Source organism: Erinaceus europaeus, chromosome 3 (genome assembly GCF_950295315.1).
Source record: "Erinaceus europaeus chromosome 3, mEriEur2.1, whole genome shotgun sequence".
Taxonomy (NCBI): domain Eukaryota; kingdom Metazoa; phylum Chordata; class Mammalia; order Eulipotyphla; family Erinaceidae; genus Erinaceus; species Erinaceus europaeus.
In genome coordinates this window covers 84,294,453-84,322,021 of record NC_080164.1, presented here as the reverse complement: position 1 = coordinate 84,322,021, position 27,569 = coordinate 84,294,453, and the positions used below count along the sequence as shown (strand labels likewise).

General features: G+C 39.7%; 1 protein-coding gene across 1 annotated transcript in view; it reads left to right on the top strand.

Annotated features, from left to right (window-relative positions):
- The window catches only part of MRPS9 (mitochondrial ribosomal protein S9), a 69,302-nt gene extending 42,021 nt beyond the window's left edge, over positions 1-27,281 (top strand). Inside the window, exons 6-11 of the mRNA XM_007531943.3 lie at positions 8,798-8,883; positions 9,986-10,061; positions 13,516-13,684; positions 15,166-15,274; positions 23,778-23,947; positions 27,052-27,281. Of these exons, the coding sequence (XP_007532005.1) occupies positions 8,798-8,883; positions 9,986-10,061; positions 13,516-13,684; positions 15,166-15,274; positions 23,778-23,947; positions 27,052-27,143 (702 nt within the window). The 3' untranslated portion in view covers positions 27,144-27,281. The remainder of the gene's footprint in view (positions 1-8,797; positions 8,884-9,985; positions 10,062-13,515; positions 13,685-15,165; positions 15,275-23,777; positions 23,948-27,051) is intronic.
- The last annotated feature ends 288 nt before the right edge of the window (positions 27,282-27,569 follow it).

The following is a 27,569-nucleotide window of genomic DNA, read 5'->3' as shown; positions in this document are numbered from 1 at the left end:
ATGGGGAGCCGGGTGGTAGTGAAGCAGGTTACGCGCACGTAGCGCAAGACTGGCGTAAGTATCCCGGCTCGAACCCCCGGCTCCCCACCTGCAGGGGAGTTGCTTCACAAGCGGTGAAGCAGGTCTGCAAGTGTCTATCTTTCTTCCTCCCACCCCCCCGCCCGTCTTCCCCTCCTCTTTCCATTTCTCTCTGTCCTAGCCAACAATGACAACAATAATAATAACAACAACAACGATAAACAACATGGACAACAAAAGGGAAAAAATGGCCTCCAGGAGCAGTGGATTCGTAGTGCAGGCACTGAACCCCAGCAATAACCCTGGAGGCAAAAAAAAAAACTTGGAAATAAAACATCGCTGCCATTTTAATACATTTCTTTATTGCTGCTTTTTACTATTTACTTTTGTTGGTCTCATTTCTTTCCATGTAACAAGGGTAGAAGACATTAAGCCAAATTCTCTTTTCGAACCTTGTCATTAGCAAAGCTGTGATTGCATGAGGATGGCAGCCATTGGTCAGTATTTTTGACCAAAAACAAGGCTAGAACTCCCTTGCTGTGCACTTCTACTAGATCTTTCTGAAGCCCATCAGCCTTTTTATCTTCTGCAGTAATGTCACACCTTTACTACTTGGTCTCTGTACATTAAGTTTAATATTACATTATACCAAATAACAAAAAAACTGGTATTTTTTACTGTTATGGATAATACGTAATGCTTCGTGAACACTGTTTCCATGTGCCTTATAATTTCCCCGTGTAATTTTCTGTAGAGATGTAGGGAAGGTGAGGATAAAAAGAATGATGCAATTTGTTCTGCTCAGATGAAGTAGGAAAGTATCAAGTGAAGGGATATTTGCTGATTTGTGAGGGGTGTCTCAGATTTTGTAAATATGTTAGATTCTAAAAATCGGCTTGGTTAATTCCCAACCCCCCATTCAGTATTACAACAAAACAACACTGAGCAAATGTTGTTCTTCTTTTAGATGCAGTGACACATGTATCTTTAAATTCCTGAGAAAGCCCATTTATTTTATGATCTAGTAGCTTTGATATACATATGTAATAAAGAAAGTACTAAGCAGTATTAACAAGGAGTTTCTTTTAACAATGAGAAGTAATTTAAGATGAAATAGAGGCTCAAGGAGTTTCTCAAAGGACCCTTGAGTACTGAAAAAGAATCCCATATTGATGGCGGTAGATTATCTGTCTTTTCAACCAAAATGAATGTCTTTCCATTTTCTTAATAGCCACTTAGCCAGTAGAACTTGTATACTTTCTAGACATGATTTAGAGTTTCAGTTTAAAGACATGATTCAGAGTTCTGTCTAGGGTATTAGGAATAGAATGAAGAACCAGAAAGAATAAAAGAGGTTTCTTGAAACAGCCAATCAAACCTTTAAAGGAAAGGGAAAGACTCCTTTTCTTTTAAGATTTCAGGGGCGTAGTTTCATACCTATATATTCAAGCACAATTTCAGTAAATATTGGGCTGTTGGAAAAGTCATGAAGGAGCCTTTAATCTTCAGAAAGATGTTACTTCAGGGGCTGGGGAGACTACATAGTGGTTATGCAAAAGAGCATGCCTGAGGCCTCAAGTTTCCAGGTTCATCCCTGGCATTACCATAGACCATAAGCCCATTCTGTTCAGGCATTGCATCTTGGAACCCTTTTTACCCAGCACACCTTTTTTTTTTGGATTTATTTATTCCCTTTTGTTGCCCTTGTTTTTTATTGTTGTAGTTGTTGTTGTTACTGATGTTGTTATTATTGGATAGGATGGAGAGAGGAGGGGAAGACAGAGAGGAGGAGAGAAAGATAGACACCTGCAGACCTACTTCAGCGCCTGTGAAGCGACTCCCCTGCAGGTGGGGAGCCAGGATCTTTCTGCTGGTCCTTGCGATTTGCGCCACATGCGCTTAACCCGCTGTGCTGCCACCTGACTCCTGTCCCCGCACACCTTTTAATGTCCCATGAAGCCAGTGCCAGGGAAAGTTTATGGGGGAAAAAAAAAACTGAAAACACTACATTGTCAAGTACACTAAACATTTATTTAAAATTTACACAGCTTTCCGAACCCCAAGCTTTAAGATAATCTTACATATCACTACAGATTGCTATAGGAATTTAGCATCTTACGGAAATCTTGTGTTTTAGGATTAGATTTAGAATAAGCAGGAGCATTTTTTGAAGAATTTCTCTGGGCTGAAGGAATTACTGACTCATGCATTAAGTGCTCCTGACATCCATCCATAGAATCTTGAACCCTGAACCTTCAAGCCAAGTGTAGGCAACTGTTTTTGTTTATTTGATTTTTGGCCAAGTGTCACTTGAATATTGTAGCATCATTTGAAGACCATACAAAATTACCAACTTAAAAATTAACATTTAATGTTGCTACAAAAAAAAAGGTGTGTGTGTGGGAAAATCTCATGTCCTGTATGCAGGGCCAGGCCAAGTGGTTTTTGCCCATAGGCAGGGCAATCTCCATCCTGGTTTAAGCAAACAAACATGGTCATCATTCAGCAGACTGGAGCTCTTCCCACCACCACCCCCCCATTCAGTATTACAACAAAACAACACTGAGCAAGGACCTGGTGTACAGAAGGCCCAGGCGAAATTTTTAACCAAAAACATCAAACTGAGTAATAGATCGCCATTTCTATTTTTTTTTAATTTATTTATTTTCCCTTTTGTTGCCCTTGTTTTTTTATTGTTGTTGTAGTTGTTGTTGTTATTGATGTCGTTGTTAGATAGGACATAGAGAAATGGAGAGAGCAGGGGGAGAGAAAGACAGACACCTGCAGACCTGCTTCACCGCCTGTGAAGTGACTCCCCTGCAGGTGGGGAGCCGGGGGCTCAAACCAGGGTCCTTACGCTGCTCCTTGTGCTCTGCGCCTTGTGCGCTTAACCCGCTGCGCTACCGCCCGACTCCCCAGATCGCCATTTCTTTAAAGCATTCTGCTGAATTGAGAAAATGTTTAGAAATTCAGAAGAAGTTACCTAATCCTTACCCTGACAATTTGGGGCACACACAGGATTTGTCTGCACTTTGAGAGCAGTTTCCTAGCTTATTTGGCATTCCGCAGGTTGTTTTGGCTGCCTGGAGTGACCTTCAGCTTTCTAGTGTGAGCACAGCTGCCTGAGCAGAGGATGCAGCTTCCTTATATCAAGACTCCAAACTCAGTAAGCTGAAGTCTTAGGGATTTAGGGTCACAGAATGTTTACATCTTCTTTCTTTCCATTTCTTTCTTAGCAGTCTTGTGGTGGATATTTAAAACCCTTGGTGTATGGAATTAAGGCATTTTTTTTTATTTCAAATTGAGAAAGTGACTCTCCTCCCGGTGAAAGATTGTGGAATGGCTCCAACTATGTAAAGGACTCATTAATAAAAAGGAGGGGAAAAAATATCAACCGTCAGCATGGTGTTTTAAAGTTTTTTTTGTTGTTGTTTATTTGTTTGTTTTTAACTAACAAGAATTAAATCAATTTAGCAGTAGAAATCACTGTTACAGAAGTATCTTTAATTGACACTTTTCTCATATATGAGTAATTACTACTGTATGCCTTTTATATGCTAAGTGTAATAACTAGGGAAATTCATGTTAAAAAGTAGACTTAGTGTATTGTCTCAACTTGAATCAGATGGCTTCTCTTAGAGCAGTGTAAATGAAGGCTATTTCATTTCTGTGGCAAAAATAAGATGTCGGAGTTACAAGCGTTTGTGTATGATTGCTCCTATATTTAATCTAGGTGTGTTCTTTCCTAGAGTGCTTCCATATGACCTATACTGTAACTACTTTCCTTGTATCACTTGATATAAAAACTACATAGCATATTATAGAGCAGGGCTCCTGAAAAGAAGTATAGCACTTGGAACATTAGGAAAATCTCAGAAATCCATAGTGATGCTGAATCACACTTATTTCAGATGAACTACTTTCCTGTTAGTGAATTATCTAAGATGGTGCTTCCTATTAGTCTGTTAATGCATATTTTGTGTGTCAACATACAGTTGATGTTTCTGACACCCCCCTCCCACCTAGATATATTATTTGTTTCTCTTTTTTTATTATTCTCTTTTTATTTTTTTATATTCTTTTTTAAAATTTTTTATTTATAAAAAGGAAACTTTGAGAAAACCATAGGATAAGAGAGGTACAGCTTCGCACAGTTCCCACCACCAGACCTCTGTATACCAACCCCTCCCCTGATAGCTTTCCTACTCTTCAGCCCTCTGGGAGTATGGACCCAAGATCATTGTGGGATGCAGAAGGTTGAAGGTCTGGTTTCTGTAATTGCTTCCCCACTGAACATGGGCATTGACAGGTCGATCCATACTCCCAGCCTGCTTGTCTCTTTCCCTAGTGAGGAAAGGCTCTGGGGAAGTGGAGTTCCAAGGCATATTGGTGGGGTTGTCTGTCCAGGGAAATCTGATCGCATCCTGCTAGCATCTAGAACCTGGTGGCTAAAAAGAAGAGTTAATATACAAAGCCAAACAAACTGTTGGACAATTATGGACCTAAAGGCTAGAATAGTGCAGGTGAAGCGTTGGGGGGTGGGGTCCTCCATTTTATAGGTAGCTAGTAGGCATATTTTAGTTATATTTCAAAGGGCCTGTAGCTATACTAGTGTTTTTTGTTTTGTTTTTTGCCTGAGCCTGAAATCTGATATGCAGGTGAATCCTATTTATTGTCTGGGGAGATGATATCATGGCTGGGAAAAGGACCAGAAAGCTGGATCAGGGAAGAGAGTAGCTCCCTAATATGGGAAAGGGTTGTTTCTCTTTTTAAAATTTGCACCAGTGCATGGCTACATAAAATCGATTTGAGAAGGCTACTAAAAAGATCTCATTGCTTGTGCTCTTGGAAGAGTTTAGTTTAAACATTTCTTTTCTGCAACCTGAGCATCTGGTATTTTTTCAAATTAGGCACCTTCTAAATTTGACTCATACATTATGGAAATCTGGTGACATGAGGGGTGGATGGGCTTGCTTTGATTTTATGAAATATTAATCATAGATGTGATTAATGATTCAGCATTTCACATCTGGGTTATTCCTGTCATATTTGAAAATTACACTATTAAGTACAGTATATAAACCTAGTGTAGATGGGGTCAGGCTAATTCTCTAGTGTCCCTTAAAAATTAAGTGGAATCCTAACAATGTACTACTGAGAATCTGTGATGTTGACAGTTCCTGGCATATTTTATACCTTCAAGGATTTCTTCATGTAAATTAGTACACATCTTTGGGGATTTGAAGCGATAGAATCTACTTCCTGGAGAATGGTTGTCTCAAAGCAAGATAGAATCTCAAGTGGTTTTATTGCATAGAAGAGAGAGTAGTGGTGGGCGAGTAAAATGGTTTTGACTCTGATTTTTTGAATGCCACATACCATCCCTGCTAACAGTTTTTAACCATTATTACCCATGAAGCACCTCTCATCTATTTCCCTGTTTAAAGAAGTATGTGGGGTGAGCATTGTGTAATTTGGTGGGTCATAACCATCAAAGTGCCAAGAATCGACTGAATTTGAAATGTGACGTGTACTTTCCATGGGTGGTTTTCTCATTTCACATGTTGTTGCTGATTTCCCTATTTTACAATTACTGTGAAGCTCGGTATAACACCAGAAGGGAACGGCATAGTGAAAGACATTTTTAATTTAAGAAAGAAAAAAAAATGGACTTAAAAATCACTCAGAAATCAACAGAAAACGATGATGACTATAGCAACCCATACTGACTTGAAACTTACCTCTGAAGATGGTAAATTATTGTTCTTGTTGTTTTACCAGAGCATTGCACTAGCAGTGCTGGGGACTGAACTGAGACCCTGCTGCCTTCTAGTCACAGCGCAGGTCCCACATGCTTGTCCTTGATGAGATGCTTCTGCACTGTGTCTGTGCACTTTGTACAGCAGGAGGAGGATTCTTTTTGCAGGGCTTTCCCTTTTATTTTTCCTGTTGAAAATACTTGAGAATTGCGGTCTAGAAAAGGGTATGTCCGATTTTTTTTTTCTGATTCAGTGAGGAATCCAGTTTAGGTCCCCAACACACTATGAAAATGCACTCAAACTCGCCTAACTACAAGCTATCCAATGCAGTATATCAGTTAGTAGGAGACAAGTTTTAAAAATTTCTTAATTTGAAAAGCAGGTACATGCTGTATATGTGGAGGTTCACGTTAAGTGTTTGTTTGGCTGGCTGGCTGGCTGGCTGGTTGGTTGGTTGATTGGTTGGTTTTGGTTTGGTTTGTTACCAGAGCACTGCTCAGCTCCAGCATATGGTGGTGTAGGAGATTGAACCTGGGATGATGGAGCCTCCAGCACAAGTCTTTGGCATAACCATTACGCTGTCTCCCCCAGCCAGTTCACGTCGGTTCTTTCTTGCTTTGGGGAAGACAGCTTGCCGTACATTGCCGTGCACTCTGCTGCTGGTAGTGATAGATATGCAATTTAAGTACAGGAGTAGAGATAGTTGTATTGAACTATTTCCCCCTTTGCTGTTGTGTTGAACTTGACTCTGGAGTGCTAGTGTTTAGATCTAAAGTTTCAAGTGCATCACACAGACGCAGCACTGAAACAGATTTCCAAGCCCCACTCCAGAGGTTTATCCTTGGAAGTCCTGGGAATTGCACTGTTACAACTACTGAGCTAGTGATTGTTGCACTTTGCTTGAGTCCATTGTTTGATCAGTATCTTGGCCCCCAGTTTATTGTTTCTGAGTGCTGCTTGTCTTCTTACTCTTTATTTTCTTTCTTACTTAATATCTTTTCTCTCTCTTAAGCTGCCACTTCAACTGCCCTTATTAAAAAACAAGGCAGAGAAACCAAAAGCATTGAGTCTTCCCTACCCACAAGAAATGACTATATATCCTTCTGTTGGGAAACTCTTAAGCTTTCCTCACGTATGTTCATGAAACTCAAAAAGACACAGCGTTTACTTTCTCCCTTCTTTCTGTTTTAAACATTCTTTATCCCACTGAGGAATTGATTTCAGAAAAGAGGAACAATATTATAATCAAGTGCAGACATTACTACTAAAATACGAAGGGACATTTCTATTAGAATAAATACTTGTCAGCAACACTGTGGTGTGGTGGCAGTGATCAGAGCTCACAACAAGCTGTTCTCTAAAACTTGAAGTTATTCTGACTCTTTTGAGATATGAGTGAACATTTCTATATCTCCCACCATTAATGAATGACACTGGACATCATTAGCAAGAACAAGTGTAGTATCTCTCATTCAACCTCTGAAAATAGCTATTTGTGCCTTCTGTATGTGTAGACTATAAATGAATACCCACATCTTGTATGTGAGTTCTCAAGTCTGCTAAAACTGAGTATCTACAAGCGATATTCTTTTTTTTTTAATTATTTTTATTTTTTATATTTTTATATTACAGAATTACATTATTACAAGCGATATTACAAGCGATATTCTACTAGTAACTCATTTTCTGGAAAAATACTTAGTTAATAACTTTCATTGTGAAATCAGTTGCTCTTTTATTTTTATTTATGATTTCAAAATTATAAGATTTCAATCTTAATAGTAAAATTTCTTCCACCTTGCTAACAATTTAACAAGTGACACGTAGAATTTATTGGGAATTAAACTAATAGAATTCAAATAATAAAAGATAAATAGAAAAATTTTAAGACACAAACTAAATGATAAGGACATGAGTGTAATAATAAAGTAAGTCTTTTTAAATTTTTTATTTATTTTCCCTTATGTTACCCTTGTCTTCTTATTGTTGTTTTAGTTGTTGTTATTGATGTTGTCGTTGGATAGGACAGAGAGAAATGGAGAGAGGAGGGGGAGACAGAGAGGGAGAGAAAGATAGACACCTGCAGATCTGCTTCACCACCTGTGAAGCGACTCCCCTGCAGGTGGGGAGCCAGGGCCTCGAACCAGGATCCTTATACCAGTCCTTGTGCTTTGCGCCATGTGCGCTTAACCTGCTGCACTACCGTCCGACTCCCATAAAGTAAGTCTTATATAAGAAAGACAATATTATATATTAAATACCAGCTGTAAGTGGCATAACTTTTGCTGGTTATTTTTCTAAGCTTAAGGAACATAGTACTTTATCAATAATATTCCTCTTATGAAAAAAAAGTATCTTGTTTGTGGGACTCTAGGGAAAGTAGTTTGTAGCTTTACTTTGATTCTTATCAACCTTATTAAAGTTGTAAATTTTAGGGGGTCGGGCGGTGGCACAGTGGGGTTAAGCGCATGTGGTGCAAAGCGCAAGGACAGGCGTAAGGATCCCGGTTCAAGCACCCGACTCCCCACCTGCAGGGGAGTCGCTTCACAGGCAGTGAAGCAGGTCTGCAGGTGTCTATCTTTCTCTCCCCCGTCTTCCCCTCCTCTCTCCATTTCTCTCTGTCCTATCCAACAACGAACAACATCAACAATGGCAATAATAACCACAACGAGGCTACAAGAACAAGGGCAACAAAAGGGGGGAAAAATGGCCTCCAGGAGCGGTGGATTCATGGTGCAGGCACCGAGCCCAGCAATAACCCTGGAGGAGGGGGGGGGAAAGTTGTAAATTTTAAAGTTATTTCAAAATCAGGTAATGTGTTCAACCATGTATGACAGAGTCACACTGAAACAACCACTCTGGTCATGTTTGAATTAGAAATAGTTCTCAGAAACATTTTCAGCGTTATTTACTATACATTAGTCTTATTTGAGGTGATCACTTTCAAAGTGAGGGGTACTCATAGGAAAATATGAAATACTGTCTCTCTAATTGTAAACATATATTTTTATTTACTGTAGGAAGTATATGGAAAGCTACTAGATACAGAAGAACGGCAAAGCCAGTTGCAATCCAAAGATCTATTTTCAGAAAGAACCAAACTCACGTGAGTCCTTTACTTGCTTTAAATGTGTCCCTATTTTCATTGGTATTTTTCAAACGACTAAAATCATAAAAAAATTGTTCAGTACTTCAACACTGAAACTAAGGGTCACAGTAGATGGTGATTATTTGTTGGGGGTTAGTGTTCGGTTGTCAGAAATGTCATGATATTTTTTTCTATGAAGAAATGCATCATGACTTCCAACAACCCAAGAAATATGTATTGAAATTATTCTTACATTTGCTAACACACTTAGTAGTTGTTAAATTGTTAACAGTTTTCTATGTATTAAACAATTCAGTTATCAGATTTGAATATGATTTCTGTACAGGTAGCTAGCTACACACTTATATAATATTTACATACTTTATTCTTGGGGGGGAGGACAGCTGTTTGTTTTTTCTTCAGAGTTTGCACTTAAACTTGGCCAACAATGATAGTTCTGTCACTCTGGCTGGGGAGGTAGCACTGTGGTTTATAAAGCAAATCTTTATGCCTGAGGCTCCACATTCAAGTCTCAGCATCATCACAGGTCAGAGCTGAGCAGTGTTCTTTCTACTCTATAGAGAGATGAAAAAGGAAACTCCTGTTCCTCAGCCTGAACAACCACAGTCTTACCTTTTGGCCTTATTATTCACTCGTGACTGTGAAACAAGCATCAGACCAAGAGAGTACCTTAAGATACGTATTCTACCCCACCCTTCAGTTGAGCTGTCTACTACTGAAGTCCATTCACAGGTTAGCTTTGTGTCCATAGCATCCCCTCTGAAGTAAATTATAAAAAAGCAAGCGCAATTTTAGTTTTAGTTTTGAGAAAATCTGGTGGTTTTTACTATCAAATGAGTTCCACAGTGGCATGTTCACCAACTCTTCAAACACAAGCATTTGTTAGACTGGATATCTTTTCTAAAGTAGACTAAGGAAATCTCTCTCAGAAAAAAAAATTTTTTTTTTTTTTTTTGGTTTGCTTGGATGTTATTTTATAGTTACATAATACAAAATTTTGTCACTAGATCAAGCATCACTATTACATGTGGGATCTTTTGTGCTACAACTCTAATTGTGTGGTTAATTTAAAAAGAGACTGTATGTGATATTTTAACAGAGACATGATTGGCAGCAGATGGCTGATTAAGGAGGAACTAGAAGAAATGTTAGTGGAAAAAGTGTCGGATCAAGATGTGAGTAATTAATCTTTTTAATTTAAGGGGACCTGTGCCATGAGAATGCAGACAATTGCTGTATCTGGGATCCTAATAGTAATGTTCTGAAGAGACAGATGTTCTTAAAACAGCTTCCTTCCTTCCTTTTTTTCCCTTCCTTCCTCCCCTCCCTCCCTCCCTCCCTTTCTTCCTTCCCTCTTTTTCTTTCTCTCTCTCTCGCTCTCCTCTCTCGCTCTCGCTCTCGCTCTCTCTCACTCTCTTCATAGTTGATTTCTGCCATGGGAGGGGAGGACCTTACCTGTGGTCCAAGAGGTGACAGCCCGGTCTATAGACCCTTGTGCCCTTTGCCAGTCATTCCAGACACTATTTTTCATCTCCTTCAGGAAAGCAGGTAGCTAATTTTACAAGCTAGTAAGTGTAAGCAGCTATTTACAGGTTAAGTAGAAAGGAATGAAGCATGTGTGGTTACCTTCATGCAACGTGCTCTGTCCTGACTCACCTGCGTGTAGTATGTACATGTACAGTGTTTTCATCTTAGAAGCTGTATCTGAGTCATTTGGAGTGAGGCCTACAAAATGCAGTTTCCTAAAATTCAAACTGAGTTCATTTTCTAGGGGTGTCCGGAGTTCATATTTTCTTCATATTCATCTACTTATTAATGAGAGATAACCAGAGCTTCGCTGTGGCACATACAATGCCAAGAGTTGAACTGGAGACCTCGTGCTTTTAAGTCTGGTGCCGCAGTCACTGTGCCATGTCCTGGGCCTTCAGGAATCTGTATTTGAACAGGCTTCCCCAAGAGGCTATTATGCCCTATAAAGTTTATAACCCCTATTTCAGGTCTTGATCAGATTGATTGCTATGTGTGTGTGATATGTTGATATGTATGTATGTATGTATGTATAAAGAGGACGTTCGATGTTTTAGATATTTATTATTTATTATCATTATTTATTTAGATATGTTTTAGTTTTCCTATTTTAGATAATTTCTGAAAGACAGTTCCAAAACAAAAGATTGTTTTTATCTCTTGTATGACAGTGGCTAATGTTGCTAGCTCCTGCCACCATGTAGAATTTAAGCCTTGTACTTGTTCTTTTTTTCATTTAATAGACTGGAGAAATTAATGATTTGGGAAAATTGCAGTTTATTTACCTAAAGTTATCAGACATTTGTTGAGTGGTAAATTTGGAGTTAGTTTCTAATATCCTAGCTGCTAAGTCAGTCTTGCTGCCCGTGGATCTAAGTGAAAGTTTTCTCTTTGCTTCATTGGATGCATAATTTCCTTATTTCCTGTTTTGGTTTTTATAATGTTTTTTTTTTCTTTCATTTTAAAAACACCCCAGGGATTTGACTTACAGGTATATCACTATGAGGACAAAGCAAATAAATACCAGTAGTTTCCTGTTTTGTTTTTTGCTGCCACTGTTATCACTGGGGCTTAGTGCCTGCACCAACACTCCACTAGTAGACATTTTTTCCTCTCTCTCTTTCTTTCTTTCTTTCTTTCTTTCTTTCTTTCTTTCTTTCTTTCTTCCCTTTTTCCCTCCCTCCCTCCCTCTTTCCCTCCATTTCTCCTTCCTTCCATAGAGAGGGAGAAAGAGAAGGGAAAACATCTACAACCTCACCTCAGAAGCTTTCCCCATATAGGTAGGAAGCAAGGACTTGAACCTGGATCCTCACACATAGTAACATGTGCACACTGCTGGATGAGCCACTGCCCCCACACACACACACACACCCCACACCCCCAAGTCTCTTGTAGTTTTGTGATTGTGAATATCAGAAGAAATCCTAAAGCCAATGTCTGGTATCAAGATGAGAGATGCAAGGGTGATCTGTGCTTACTAAACCTTGTGAGCAAATCTTATCCATGCCTTACCTGTAGTTACCCCATTGTAGGTTCAATGTCACAGTGGGTATGACAGACTTTAAAGTACAGTTGAGAACAAAGGACATAGGCCTGTCAACAGAATGAAGAATGAAGTTTATATCAGCCCAAGTATCATAGCTATCAATTTCACCCTGACTTAGGACAATGCCTTCTCTGAGTGTAATGCCACAGAAGCAGTAATCAAAGCAGTCCTTTTAATTTATAGCAGATTTGTACTGGAAAGTCAGTGGTGACATAGGTGAGTGTGAGTTTTAAAGTTTACTAATATAGAAAAAGATTATCGGGACCAGGTGATAGCACACCTGGTTGAGCACACTTGTTACAGTTCTCAAGGACCTGGGTTCAAGCCCCTGGTCCACACGTGCAGAGGGTAAAGCAGTGGTAAAGCAGTGTTGCAGGTGTCTCTCTTCCTCTCTGTCTCTCTCCCTTTCTATCACCTCCTTCCCTTTCAATTTCTGGCTGTCTCTATCCAATAAATAAATATAGTTAAAAGAAAAAGGTGATCAAAAATTGGTTTCACACTCCAGAATAACTAAGACTCATGTATTAGTTTTTTTTTTTTTTTTTTGCATAAACACTTTAGAGTAATTATTCTGGGTTCTAATTTTAAGGGGTTAATACCAAGTTGTTTACTTTCTAATCACATGTTCAGGAACTATTTAAAAAAATGCACAGAGTAGCAAGGATAATTTATTTCAAGAGGTTGCCCTTTAAGTCAAGTATCTCTTGAATTTTTAAATAGCTTGATTGTTCATTTTTAAAGGAAATCATAAACATTAAAGTAACACAGCTTGAAAGGCTAAAGATGTATTTGCCAAATGTATTATGAAATATAATTTAAGAGGTACATTTTCTCAAAATCTGACTTCCTATTTTCACTGTAAAAACCTTGGAATTATTTATGAAGTCCACAGTGACAGGCTTTCAATAAACATAGAAATCAGTCACACACCTGAAGAGCATCTAAATATTTTTTGCGGGAGTCGGGCAGTAGCGCGGTGGTTAAACGCAGGTGGCACTAAGTACAAGGACCAGCTTAAGGATCCCTGTTCGAGCCCCCAGCTCCCCACCTGCAGGGGAGTCGCTTCACAGGCGGTGAAGGAGGTCTGCAGGTGTCTGTCTTTCTCTCCCCTCTGTGTCTTCCCATCCTCTCTCCATTTTTCTCTGTCCTATCCAACAACAAGGACATCAACAATAACAATAATCACTACAACAATAAAACAACAAGGAATAAATAAACAAAAGGGAATAAATATTTTTTAAAAATAATTTATAAAAAATATATTTTCAAGATAAGTATTAAGTATCTTACTTCATAATACTAAGAAGTTGGTCTTTCTTTAAATGAAATGCCTCCTTTGTTTCTTGAAAGAAAAGCTGGAGCACTGAAGAATTGCAGGGTAAGTGCTACATCTGCGTGCTGTTTTAAAAGCAGCGTGAAGGTGCAGAAGTGTCATCCTGTCACAAGTCATCAAGAAAAGCAACACTAGAAAGATCAAGTATATAAAAATAGAAAGAAAAAAAATTTAGCAAATGCAATTACATGTGCATCTCCTAATGAATTTTCATTGTCCGCAGTACGCACAGTTCATCCGGCTGCTGGAAAGGTTATCGAAATTAACATGCAGAGCCACCGAGGAAGAATTTGTGCAGAGGTTTCGCAAGAACGTAACTATTCAATCAAATAAACAGCTGATTGAACCTGTGCAGTATGACGAGCAGGGAATGGCCTTCAGCACAAGTGAAGGTAATAGCATTCTGTGGAGAGAATAAAATCTAGTCAGGACTGAGAGATGACAGTGATTTGTACTTGCTGGTACTCACTGACGTTCATTTGATTTGTTCATGTTTGCTCTGGCTGTGTTAGATTTCCTAATTTTTAGCAATCTATTAGTTTTTTTATTTTTTTTTTTTTTATTTTTTTTATTAAAGAAAGGATTAATTAACAAAACCATAGGGTAGGAGGGGTACAACTCCACACAATTCCCACCGCCCAATCTCCATATCCCACCCCCTCCCCCGATAGCTTTCCCATTCTCTATCCCTCTGGGAGCATGGACCCAGGGTCATTGTGGGTTGCAGAAGGTAGAAGGTCTGGCTTCTGTAGTTTTTTTTTTTAATATAACTATAATATCCCTCCCCCCCAAAAAAAAAAATGTGGCTACATACTTAAGCAGTCATCTTAGCACTTTTAATTTTCACATATTTATGTCAGCTCTTTTTATTTCTATCTGGTAGAAATTGTAGAATATCATAGCAAAGTTTTTTTATATATATACAATAGGAAAACACTCAGTGAATCTGTGTATCTGATGCTAAAGCTATGAAACCTGAAAACCTTTGAGTCTCAGTTCACATCTTACAGATATACAAAGATATTTGATGTGGTACACCTTTAAAAAAAGTTGTCTATTATATCTGCTACTCTTAAAATGTTAACACTGGGACCAGGCGGTAGCGCAGTGGGTTAAGCGCACATGGCGCGAAGTACAAGGACTGTTGTAAGGATTCCGTTTCCAGCCCCTGGCTCCCCACCTGCAGGGAGGTCGCTTCACTGATGTGAAGCAGGTCTGCAGGTGTCTGTCTTTCTCTCTCCCTCTCTGTCTCCCCCTCCTTTCTTGATTTCTCTCTGTCCTGTCCAGCAACAACAACAGCAATGACAACAACAAGAGTAATAAGGGCAACAAAATGGGGAAAAATGGCCTTCAGTAGCAGTGGATGCCTGGTGTAGGCACCGAGCCCCAGCAATAACCCTGGGAGCAAAAAAAAATGTTGACACCATTCCTTCTGTCACTGTCAACTAGTTTTAGGAGAAATGTGACCCTTCCTGAAAATATTCCTTGTTTTTGCCAATTAGTTTTTTATAATATTATTTTTATATCTTAAAAATAAATCATGTGACTACATATTTCTTGATTATAAAAAGAACACTATAAAAGTCATTTTTTTAACTAGTATAAATATGAATTGCTTTGTTGTTGAAACCAGTTTAAACCTTTGTAACATTCAAAAATGGAATCACAGGACAAAATGACTCCCATAAAATGTCTTATTACTGGATTATGGTGTATATGACCTATTGTATTTTTGCTTGATTTTAAATCACTATAAAACTTTACTGTAAGCAGTGTTACTTATTATTCTGGTGGAAAGGGGATTCAGAGTACTTGTACCTATCAAGTCATTGGTGTTTAAGATTTTTGCTAATAGAAATTTTTTATTTTGAAGGTAAAAGGAAGAGTGCAAAAGCTGAAGTGATTGTTTATCAACACGGAAGTGGAAGAATAAGTATAAATGGTACTGATTATCTGCAGTATTTCCCAGTGATACAAGACAGGTTAGGATTGGGTCTTGCTTTTTGTTTCTAAAGAAAAAACACCTTAGAATATGCTATGATCCATTGAGAAGACTGTAACTTTCCAGTTATCTTTGCCTCGTGACGATTTCTTTATGTAGTTGTCCAGGTTTTCTCACAAGCATTTCTTGTGATTCCTCATCAGTTGAACCTTCCTCCTCTCTACATCAGAACTTCCTGGAATGTAACGATTTTAGGTCATGTTACTTTCTAAAATGCACAAAGGCATTTCTGTCTCTCGTGTGCATTGTCGGCTGCTGAGGGATAGGGGGTGGACGGGCGGGGAATGACTGTGCACAGAGCAACAGAAGTCACCCATGGCATCTAATACATAGTAAGGGAAAGCGTGCTTTTCCACTTTGAATTTTTTCCTATTCCGAGAAGTTTGATTTTACATATATTGAATAAGCAAAGAAATCTGAAGTTTTGGGAGTCGAGCGGTAGTGCAGTGGGTTAAGCGCACGTGGTAGACTGGCATAAGGATCCTGGCTCGAGCCCCAGCTCCCTACCTGCAGGGGAGTCACTTCACAGGCGGTGAAGCAGGTCTGCAGGTGTCTCTCTTTCTCCTCTCCCTCTGTTTTCCCCTCCTCTCTCCATTTCTCTCCATCCTATCTAACAACAACAACATCAGTAACAACAACAATAACTACAACAACAATAAAAAACAACAAGGGCAACAAAAGGGAAAAGAAATAAATAACTATAATTTTTTTTTTAATTTGGGTGGCGCAGCGGGTTAAGCGCGCATGGCACAGAATGCAAGGACTAACATAAGGATCCCAGTTCGAGCCCCTGGCTCCCTACCTGCAAGGGAGTCACTTCGCAAGCAGTGAAGCAGGTCTGTAGGTGTCTGTCTTTCTTTCCCCCTCTCTGTCTTCCCCTCCTCTCTCCATTTCTCTCTGTCCTATCCAACAATAATGACATCAATAATCACAACAAAGTTAAACAAGGGCAACAAAAAGGAAAATAAATAAATAAAAATATTTAAAATTTTTTTTAATTAAAAAAAAAGGAATCTGATATTTGTGTTAAAATAAGAGCTCATCAGGCTTTGTTTTAGTTCCCAGTGCTAAATATGGCAGTTTTTTTTTTTAACTTTGTATCCCATGAAGAAATACGCAGTAGTCATAAATAGGTATGATAATCCAAGCTTCTAAGTAAAGTATTCATAAATGTCTTTATGGGTTGCTATATAAAAGCCTTTTCTTGAGACAGTTATTTTTTTCCACCAGTTTCTATCATTGACAAATAGCAGAAGTTCTGTATGATACTAGTTGCTGCTTTCCTAGTCTCCCTCCCAGGTCCTACATGTATAATTATCTTAAGAGCAAAATGAGTAAAGGCTCTTCTAACTCCTGGTCATAGGTTATAAAAAGAAGACACTTCGAATATAGTGTAGTGAAAGCTTTTGAACAGAAAAAATTACTTAAGGGGGGCCCAGGTGGTGGCACACATGTCACAATATGCAAGTACAATATGCAAGGTTCAAGCCCTGGGTCCCCACCTGTAGGGGGGAAGCTTCACTAGTGGTAAAGCAGAGCTGCAGGTGTCTCTATGTCTCTCTGTCTCTCTCTGTCACCTCCTTCCTTCTCCATTTCTGGCTAACTCTATCCAAAAAATAAAGATTTTTTTTTAAAAGGCATTAAAAAAGATAATAGGTACTAAAATTTAAAAAAATACTTAAGGGATATGTATTTATTTTATTTGTGCATTTGTTAATCAGGAAACACCTACTCTAAATCTATTAAAAAGAAATTAAACTAATTCTGCCATCCTCCTCATAGGGAAATGTATGCAATACACTTTCTTTTTCCTTTTCTTTACAAAATGCCAGAGAAGCCCATAACTTTAGTATTGGAAACTGCTAGGAGGAATGACACATGGCATGTCTTAAGCTATAACTCCTAATGATTTTTTTATCATATAATTTTTTATTGGGGGATTAATTTGTACATTCGACAGTAAATACAATAGTTTGTACATGCATAACATTTCCCAGCTTTCCACATTAACAATACAATCCCCACTAGGTCCTCTGCCATCATGTTCCAGGACCTGTACTCTCCCCATCACCCACCCCAGAGTCTTTTACTTCGGTGTAATACAGCAACTCCAGTTTAGGTTCTACTTGGGTTTTCTCTTCTGATCTTGTTTTTCAACTTCTACCTGAGAATGAAATCATCCCATATTCATCCTTCTGTTTCTGAGTTATTTCACTTAACATGATTTCTTCAAGCTCCATCTAAAATGGCTGAAAACAGTGAAGTCACTGTTTTTAATAGCTGAGTAATATTCCATTGTGTATATAGACCACACCTTGCTCAGCCACTCATCTGTTGTTGGACAAAACCTGGGGTTGCTTCCAGGTTTTGGCTATTACAAATTGTGCTGCCAAGAACATATGTGTACACAGATCTTTTTGGATGGGTGTGTTGGGTTCCTTAGGATATATCCCCAGGAGAGGAATTGCAGGGTCATAGGATAGGTCCACTTCTAGCCTTCTGAGAGTTCTCCAGACTGCTCTCCATAGAAGTTGGACCAATTGACATTCCCACCAGCAGTGCAGGTGCTGAGAGGTTGCCCCCACAACCTCTCCAGCATTTGTTGCAACTCCTGATGATTAGTAGCAAGTCTTAGTTATTCCTTTTTCCCACAATTATATCCTAGAACATATTCTGTAATTCAGAATCAACAGGCATTTACTCAGGATTATCTGTGCTCAGTCTTGCCCTGGGTACCCAGGACCTCTTGCTTAAGAGTTCTCTGTCTTACTACTGCACCAGCTCTTGCACTGTGAAAATAGAATTTCTAACATCAGGATTCTTCTTGATAGGGAAGTATAAAGGTAGTTCTGGGGGGAGCTGAGCAACAGCACCATCTTGTCATCTGTTAAGTAGTTGCAGAACTGTAGAACAGTTCAGAAGCTGACTAACTGACCAGCGACCAGTAGAAAGACTTGACTATGTGACCTCAGTCCAGATACTTAAACATCAGTTCGCTATTTTGGTAGGATACCAACCCTATAAGATGCTTGCACCAAAGGCAACTGAAGGGCTGGGAGACAGCATAATAGTTTTGCAAAGGATTTTCACACCTGAGTCTCCATGGCCCAAGGCTCAGTCCCTGGCACCATCAGAAGCCAGAGCTTGAGTAGTCCTTTGGTGAAAGAAAAAGAAGAGGAAGAAGGAAGCAAAAGCAATTGAAGAGTATACAAATATATATTATATACAGGAGAGTGTAAATGCTAAAGAACTGGTTCCATAGGGAAGTCTTAAAGAAGATAGAAATGAAAACTTGAGGGTGTTTTTTTTTTTTCCTTCAGAATAACTTTGACTCTGTAACAAAGAATATAACAATTCATTGGTGTCTTTTAACTCGGGATTTTATCTGAGATCTGTGAAAAGAGAGATGAGCTGTGGGATATTATCACACCGTGCAACTATTTTACATGGACTAGTTCAGATTAATTAAAGTTGATATCTATATAATCATTGTTGATTGTTCCCCTTTGGGTGTTTTCCGTTTGTGAGTTAAGTAATGTATCTCAGTGTACACTACCTTCCTAACTAGTCTCTTCTTAATGTTTCTTTCTTCCCTTCATCACTTAGTTCAGTTACTATGCTTTATATCTCTAAAAATCCAATGGCCCTATAATACAATTTGAGATCTGGGAGTGCGACACCTCCAGTTCTGTTCTTTCCTCTCAAGATTGTTTTGACAATTCTAGGTCTTTTCTGGTTCCAGATAAACATTTGTAGCATTATTTGTGTCTCGGTATTCTTTTTTTTTTTTTTTTCTTCCCTTTTGTTGCCCTTGTTGCTTGTTTTTGTAGTTATTAGTGTCTTCGTTGTTAGATAGGACAGAGAGAAATGGAGAGAGGAGGGGAAGACGAGGGAGTGAAAGATAGACACCTGCAGACCTGCTTCATTGCCTGTTCAACTCTCCAGTGTTAATCCATTTCTAGAAGCACTTTTAGGAATTAAAGCAGATGAATGTCTAAAATCTGAAATAAGTGGGTAACAAGAACTTCTCTTAAAAATGAATGTCATAAGGAATTTTTTAAATTTTTTTTGTTATTGGGGAATTAATGTTTTACATTCAACAGTAAGTACAATAGTTTGTACATGCATAGCATCCCCCAGTTTCCCATATCACAATACAACCCCCACTAGGTCCTCTGAATCCTTCTTGGACCTGTATTCTCCCCACCCACCCACCCCAGAGTCTTTTACTTTGGTGCGATACGCCAATTCCATTTCAGGTTCTACTTGTGTCTTCTTTTCTGATCTTGTTTTTCAACTTCTGCCTGAGAGTGAGATCATCCCATATTCATCCTTCTGTTTCTGACTTATCTCACTCAACATGATTTTTTCAAGGTCCATCCAAGATGGGCTAAAAACGGTGAAGTCACCATTTTTTACAGCTGAGTAGTATTCCATTGTGTATATATACCACAACTTGCTCAGCCACTCATCTGTTGTTGGACACCTGGGTTGCTTCCAGGTTTTGACTATTACAAATTGTGCTGCCAAGAACATATGTGTACACAGATCTTTTTGGATGGATGTGTTGGGTTCCTTAGGATATATCCCCAGGAAAGGAATTGCAGGGTCATAGGGTAGGTCCATTTCTAGCCTTCTGAGAGTTCTCCAGACTGTTCTCCACAGAGGTTGGACCAATTGACATTCCCACCAGCAGTGCAGAAGGGTTCCTTTGACCCCACACCCTCTCCAGCATTTGCTGCTGTTACCTTTTCTGATGTATGACATTCTCACAGAAGTGAAGTGGTATCTCATTGTTGTCTTGATTTGCATTTCTCTGACAATCAGAGACTTGGAGCATCTTTTCTTGTGTTTCTCAGCCTTTTGGATCTCTTCTGTGGTGAATATTCTGTCCATGTCCTCCCTCCCATTTTTGGATGGGGTCATTTGTTGTCTTGTTGTTGAGTCTGGCAAGCTCTTTATATATGTTGGTTATTAAACTCTTGTCTGATATATGGCATGTAAAGATCGTCTCACATTCTGTGAGGGGTCTCTTGGTTTGGGTAGTGGTTTCTTTTGGTGTGAAGCTTTTTAATTTGATGTGGTCCCATAGGTTTATACTTGCCTTAGTCTTCTCTGTAATTGGATTCATTTCATTGAAGATGTCTTTAAAATTTATGCAGAAAAGAGTTCTGCCAATATTTTCGTCTAAGTATCTGATAGTTTGTGGTCTAACATCCAAGTCCTTGATCCACTTGGAATTTACTTTTGTATTTGGTGAAATACAGTGGTTCAGTTTCATTCTTCTGCATGTTTCAACCCATTGTTTCCAACACCATTTGTTGAAGAGACTCTGCTTTCCCCATTTAATAGTCTTGGCACCTTTGTCAAAGATTAGATGTCCATAGGTGTGGGGCCTCATTTCTGGGCTCTCAATTCTATTCCTCTGGTCAGTGTGTCTATTCATATTCCAGTACCAAGCAGTTTTGATGACAATGGTTCTACAATTTGAGATCAGGGAGTGTGATGCCTCCAGTTCTGTTCTTTTTTCTCAAGATTGTTTTGGCAATTCTAGGTCTTTTCTGGTTCCAGATAAACATTTGTAGCATTTGTTCTATTCTCCTAAAAAATGTGGTTGGGATCTTGATGGGGATAGCATTAAATTTGTAGATGGCTCTGGGTAGTATATTCATTTTTGATGATGTTAATTCTACCAACCCATGAACATGGAATATCTTTCCACTTCTTTGTGTCTTTTTCAATTTCCTTGAGTAGTAACTCATAATTTTCAGTATACAAGTCTTTCATTTCCTTGGTTAGGTTTACTCCTAGATATTTTATTGTTTTAGTTGCTATAGTAAAAGGAATTGATTTCTGGATTTCAATTTCTTCTAGCTTAGTGTTTGCATAGAGGAATGCCACTGACTTTTGAATGTTAATTTTGTAGCCTGACACCTTGCTGTATTGGCTGATGATTTCCAAAAGCATCTTGCTGGACTCTTTAGGTTTTTCTGTGTATACTATCATGTCACCTGCAAACAGGGAGAGTTTGGTTTCTTCTCTTCCAGTCTGTGTCCCATTAATTCCTTGGTCCTGCCTGATTGCTATGGCAAGAACTTCCAACACTATGTTGAATAGTAATGGCGATAATGGGCATCCCTGTCAAGTACCTGATCTGAGTGGAAATGCTTCCAGTTTTTCACCATTGAATATGATGTTGGCTGTAGGTTTGCTATATATAGACTCCACTATCTTCAGAAATTTTCCATCTATTCCCATTTTTTGTAGTGTTTTGATCATAAAGGGATGTTGTATTTTGTCAAAGGCTTTCTCTGCATCTATTGCTATGACCATGTGGTTTTTGGTCTTGCTTTTGTTGATGTGGTGGATCACATTGATTGATTTACGTATATTAAACCAACCTTGCATGCCTGGGATACACCCCACTTGTTCTTGATGGACAATCTTTTTAATATACTGCTGTATCCGGTTGGATAGAATTTTGTTCAGTATTTTAGCATCTATGTTCATCAGAGATACTGGTCTGTAGTTTTCTTTTCTGGTTGTGTCCCTGTCTGCTTTTGGTATCAGAGTGATGTTGGCTTCATAGAAGCTGGCAGGGAGTATTCCAGTGTCTTCAATCTTCTGGAAGACTTTTAAAAGTAGAGGTATTACTTCTTCTTTGAAGGTTTTGTAGAATTCATTTGTAAAACCATCTGGTCCAGGACTTTTATTTTTGGGGAGATTTTTGATAACTATTTCAGTTTCATTAGCTGTGATGGGCCTGTTCAAGTTATCCACTTCCTCTTTACTTAGTTTTGGAAGTTGGTAGGTATCTAGGAAATCATCCATTTCTTCCAGGTTCTCTAGCTTGGTGGCATATAGTTGTTCATAGAAGCCTTGCATGATATGTTGAATTTCTGCGGTGTCTGTTGTGATATCTCCTCTTTCATTTAGTATCCGATTGATTTGAGTCTTCTCCCTTTTTTGTTTTGTGAGTCTGGCTAAAGGTTTGTCGATTTTGTTCACTCTTTCGAAGAACCAACATTTACTTTCATTGATCTTTTGTATGGTTTCTTATTCTCAATGTTATTTATTTCTGCCCTAACTTTAGTGATTTCTGTCCTTCTGGTTGCTTTCAGGTTCCTTTGTTGTTCTTCTTCTAGGTCTTTAAGATGTGCAATCAGGCTGTTTATTTGTGCTTTTTCTTGTTTCCTAATGTGTGCTTGTATGGCTATGAACTTCCGTCTCAGTACTGCCTTAGCTGTGTCCCAAATATTTTGATAGCTTGTGTCTTCATTTTCTTTTTTTTTAATTCTTTTTTTATTATCTTTATTTATTTATTGGGTAGAGACAGACAGAAATTGAGAGGGAAGGGGCTGATAGAGAGGGAGAGAGATAGAGAGACACCTGCAGCTCTGCTTCACCACTCGTGAAGCTTTCCCCCTGCAGGTGGGGGCCAGGGGCTAGAACCCGGGTCTTTGCGCACTGTAGTCTGTGCACTTAACCAGGTGCGCCACCACCTGCCCCCCTGTGTCTTCATTTTCATTGAACTCTCGAAACATTTTGATTTCTTCCTTTATTTCCTCTTTGACACAGAGGTTGTTAAGAAGTGTACTGTTGAGCTTCCACATTTTGAGACTACTACTAATCTTTTGTTGATTGTTAAGTGTTAGTTTAGTTCCACTATGGTCTGAGCAGATGCTTGGGATGATTTCAATGCTCTTGAATTTGCTGATGCTATCTTTGTGGCCTAACATATAGTCTGTCCTTGAGAATGACCTATATGGATTTGAGTAAAATGTGTATTCCAGTTTCTTGGGAGGAATGACTCTGAAAATGTCCTAGTTCTAGTTTATCTATCTCTTCATTTAACTCCCTTATGTCTTTATTGATTTTCTGCCTGGATTATCTGTCAAGTTGAGAGCGGGGTGTTGAAGTCCCCTACTATGACTTTGTTGCTGTTAATATATTGCTGTAGCTCTTTCAGTAGAAGTTTGATGTATTTAGATGGCTTCTCATTGGGTGCTTAGATCCAGGTGCATAAGGATCCCGGTTCAAGCCCCCAGATCTCCCCCTCTCTGTCTTTCCCTCCTCTCTCCATTTCTCTCTGTCCTATCCAACAACGATGACATCAATAACAACAACAATAATAACTACAACAATAAAAACAAGGGCAACAAAAAGGAATAAATAAATATTAAAATAATGACAGCACCAATAACAACAACAACGATGATAAACTACAAGGGCAACAAAAGGGAAAATAATGCACCAGGACCCCATAATTCTCTTCCATCCCTCCCTCCCCCTTCTTCCCCAGAACCCTTTGCTTTGATATAATTACGCCATCCTAAACATCACAAAGCTCATAAGATGGATCCATCAGTCAGTACCAACACTGGCATGACTGATCAGGTTTGGATAAGTGTTCCCAAGGTGAGCAACTTAGAAAGTGATGGGTTCTTCTGACTGAGTTAACATTTACTTGTGTTGTGTTGCAGGGAACAGCTGATGTTCCCCTTCCAGTTCCTTGACAGGCTTGGCAAGCATGACATGACCTGCACAGTCTCAGGGGGTGGGCGGTCAGTGCAGGCCGGAGCCATCCGCCTGGCGACAGCAAAGGCCTTGTGCAGTTTTGTTTCCGAGGAGGAAGTCGAGTGGATGCGGCAAGGTAAGTCCCAAAGAGATAGGGGCCGGGCTAGTGTGGGGGTGCCTCTTTCCGGGCTCATACTTTCTGGGTTGGAGAGAACTCAACCAGAGCCAGCCTGGGCTGCTACTCACTCAGCGACACAAGAGATAGATGACTCAGGAACCAAACATGTGGTGCGAGGTAATGCAGTCCTTATTGATCAGAGACAACGCTTTGTGCTTTTGTAGGATAGAACCGGAAGTGGCAAGTCAGAAACGGAAATGGCTAGGAAATGGAGTGGAGAAAGGCAAAAGGAGGCTGGGAAGGTATAAACTTCCTTAGCAACTTTTGTGATGGTTTTAACTGGTGGGATTAATGTTACCCTGCAGGCAGGGCAGGTATTGAAGAAGATAGATCAAAGGAATGGAATGGGTGGGGATCTTTCAGGCAAAACAATGATTGTGTAAATAGGCCATAATATCAGCAATGCAGGGTGGAGCAAGGGGAGCTGGCTTAATGCCCAACAGATAGGCATGGTTAACCTAAACCTGTCTGCAAGTTTGCCTCTCTCTGACTTTTAGACGGATTATGTGGAAGCAGTGAAGAAGAGTGTGTAATGTTACAGGTTTCTGGCCTCTTCTTTCATGTTAGAGCCATAACTGTTCTCTAGCTTCCATCTCTGTGGAATGAGTGCAAATTGGGAAAAGAAAAGGAGAGGTACTTTCTGCTCCCCATAAACAACCTGGATCCATACTCCCAGTGGAGGAGAAGTGATAGGATGAAGATAAGAGGGCTCTGCACTCCAGCCTCATTGGCACCCAGAGAGAGAAGCAAAAGGAGAGGGACACATGGAGGTAGCTATGATGACAGATCGTTGTAGAGAAGATGGTTGGCCCATGTCTACAACTTTAGGGAAACCTGTGGTGGATTGCAGTGGGGAGAGTGAAGATTCAGAACTCTGGTGGTGGGAATGGAGTGGATTCAAACTCCTGTTGACATGTAATTGTATACTATAAAAGTAAAAAAAAAAAATTGGGAGTCAGGCTGTAGTGCAGCAGGTTAAGCGCAGGTGGCACAAAGCGCAAGGATGGGCATAAATATCTCGGTTTGAGCCCCCGGCTCCCCACCTTCAGGGAAGTCGCTTCACAGGCGGTGAAGTGGGTCTGCAGGTGTCTTATCTTTCTCTCCCCCTCCCTGTCTTCCCCTCCTCTCTCCATCTCTCTCTATCAACATCAATAATAATTACAACAACAATAAAAACAAGGGCAACAAAAGGGGAAATAAGTATATTACAAAAGTAAAAAAAAAAAAAGAAATTATGAAAGAAAGAAAAGGAGAGGTACTCTCAGTACAAGGGATAAGGTTTTGTTTTTTTTTTAATATTTATTTATTTATTCCCTTTTGTTGCACTTGTTGTTTTATTGTTGTAGTTATTATTGTTGTTGTCATTGTTGGATAGGACAGAGAGAAACGGAGAGAGGGAGGGGAAGACAGAGGAGGAGAGAAAGATAGACACCTGCAGACCTGCTTCACCGCATGTGAAGCGACTCCCCTGCAGGTGGGGAGCTGGGGTTCGAACCGGGATCCTTATGCCGGTCCTTGTGCTTTGTGCCACCTGCACTTAGCCCGCTGCACTACAGCCCGACTCCCGGGAGAGCTCATCTTGGTCCAAGCCACACCCTTTGTCCAGTTTGATAAGCACCACTAAATCAGGTTCAGCGGATTACTTGATTGTTATGCACGGTAAAAAATAAATGTTAACATGGGAAGTGCTCAAAAGATAATAAAGAGCTCTGGCTTAGCTACATGTTTATAGAAGACAGTATGGGGAGTCGGGCAGTAGCACAGCGGGTTAGGTACAGGTGGCACAAAGCGCAAGGACCAGCCTAAGGATCCCGGTTTGATCCCCCAGCTCCCCACCTACAGGGGGGTCGCTTCACAAGCAGTGAAGGTGAAGCAGGTCTGCAGGTGTCATATCTTTCTCTCCCCCTCTCTGTCTTCCCCTTCTCTCTCCATTTCTCTCTGTCCTATCCAACAATGATGACATCAATAACAATAATAACTACAACAATAAAACAAGGGCAACAAAAGGGAATAAATAAACATTAAAAAAAAAAAAAGACAGTATAAGAGCTTTCTCATTACTGAGGTTCTTAAAATCAACAACTGTGGATCTAACCAATACTGAGGCATTTCCGTTTGTACCATATGCTGACAGTCACTCATACATGTTCTTAGACCAAGGAATGACATGAGAACTCTTGGTGGTGATCTCTGGGAGGTGGGACGGTGCAAATACAGAGTTTTGGTGATGGGTGTGGTGTGGAGCTATACATTGTCATTTTAACAATCATGTAGCAGACTATTAATAACAAAATCTCTTTTAGAAAATCATAATTCAGGGAGCGAAAGCTTCTAGTTAAGCTGACACTGTTCTTCTAAAATAAACTTATGCTGAGGATATAGCCCTGAAAGGTACTGCTTCAGGCTCTGAAACAAAATATTTACAGATACCATTATCAGGCAGATTAGAATGTGTGTTTAACTTCTAGATTATGTCTAGTCATATTTCACGGATATTTGTATATACTGTTAATATATGGCACTTAAAATATGCCTCATCTTAGCTGGACTTTGCTGACCAGAGAGCAGAAAAAGCTGGGCCAAGAGATGGCCCGAAGAAAGCTCTGTCCAGTCAGCTTACTAACTAGCTTCTGCACCCATCACCTCTCCTGTCTGTAACAAATGTGAAGCTGACAGTGACAGCGCACACAGGAATGGCTTTTTTAGTAAAAGGTGAAAGAGTTATGTGATCCGAAGAGAAAGGTATGGAAGCAGTTTTGCTTAATTTTAGGTTGAACAAGCATGGACCTCAATGTCCTAGTTGTCTTAAGATACGAAAGCAGGTTTAAACCATGTAGCTGGTGTCGGTTCTGGAAATGTGGACAGTATCCTAAAGAGTGAGAGCAAACCACTGCTGTGCAGATTCTACCAAGCCTGGTAAATTATAGGTTTGGTGGTTTTCCTCTGTCTTTTGGTCTTTCTGGCAACAGTACTTATCAATTCACGAGGTTCCCCTTTCCTGCTTGACAATGTATATTTTTCCTGGTTCATCAAGACTTCTGTTTTTTTTTTGTCTGTTGCAGCTGGACTTCTAACTACTGATCCACGCCTCAAGGAGCGGAACAAGCCGGGCCAAGAAGGCGCCCGCAGAAAGTTTACTTGGAACAAACGCTGAGCGCTTGTGGCCAGGAGGGGGATGAGGCCTGTGTCGGTGGGCACAACACACACTTGCTGGCCTATGTGAGGGACACTTGATTTGTGAGATGTAAATGCTACTTTGTAAGCTCCCTTTCAAAATAAAAGTGTTTGGCTTCTTTTGGTGTCTCATCTCCCTCCCTCCCTCCCTCCTCCACCCACCCAGATGAGTTGTTGAAGCACAGTCCATAAAATCCCGGCCCACTCAATCTGAAAAAAACATTCAGCTAAATCAGTCAAGTAATCTTCGGGGCTTCAGATGAGCTGTCTCAGCCCCAGGGAGTAAGGGACTGGCCAGTGCCACACTGGACTGGACTGGACTGGACTGGGACTCACCTTTCTGATTCTGTTATTTTCCCATAGTGTGATTGTGGTGGCTGGCTTGCTTTTTTTTTTAATCTGAGAG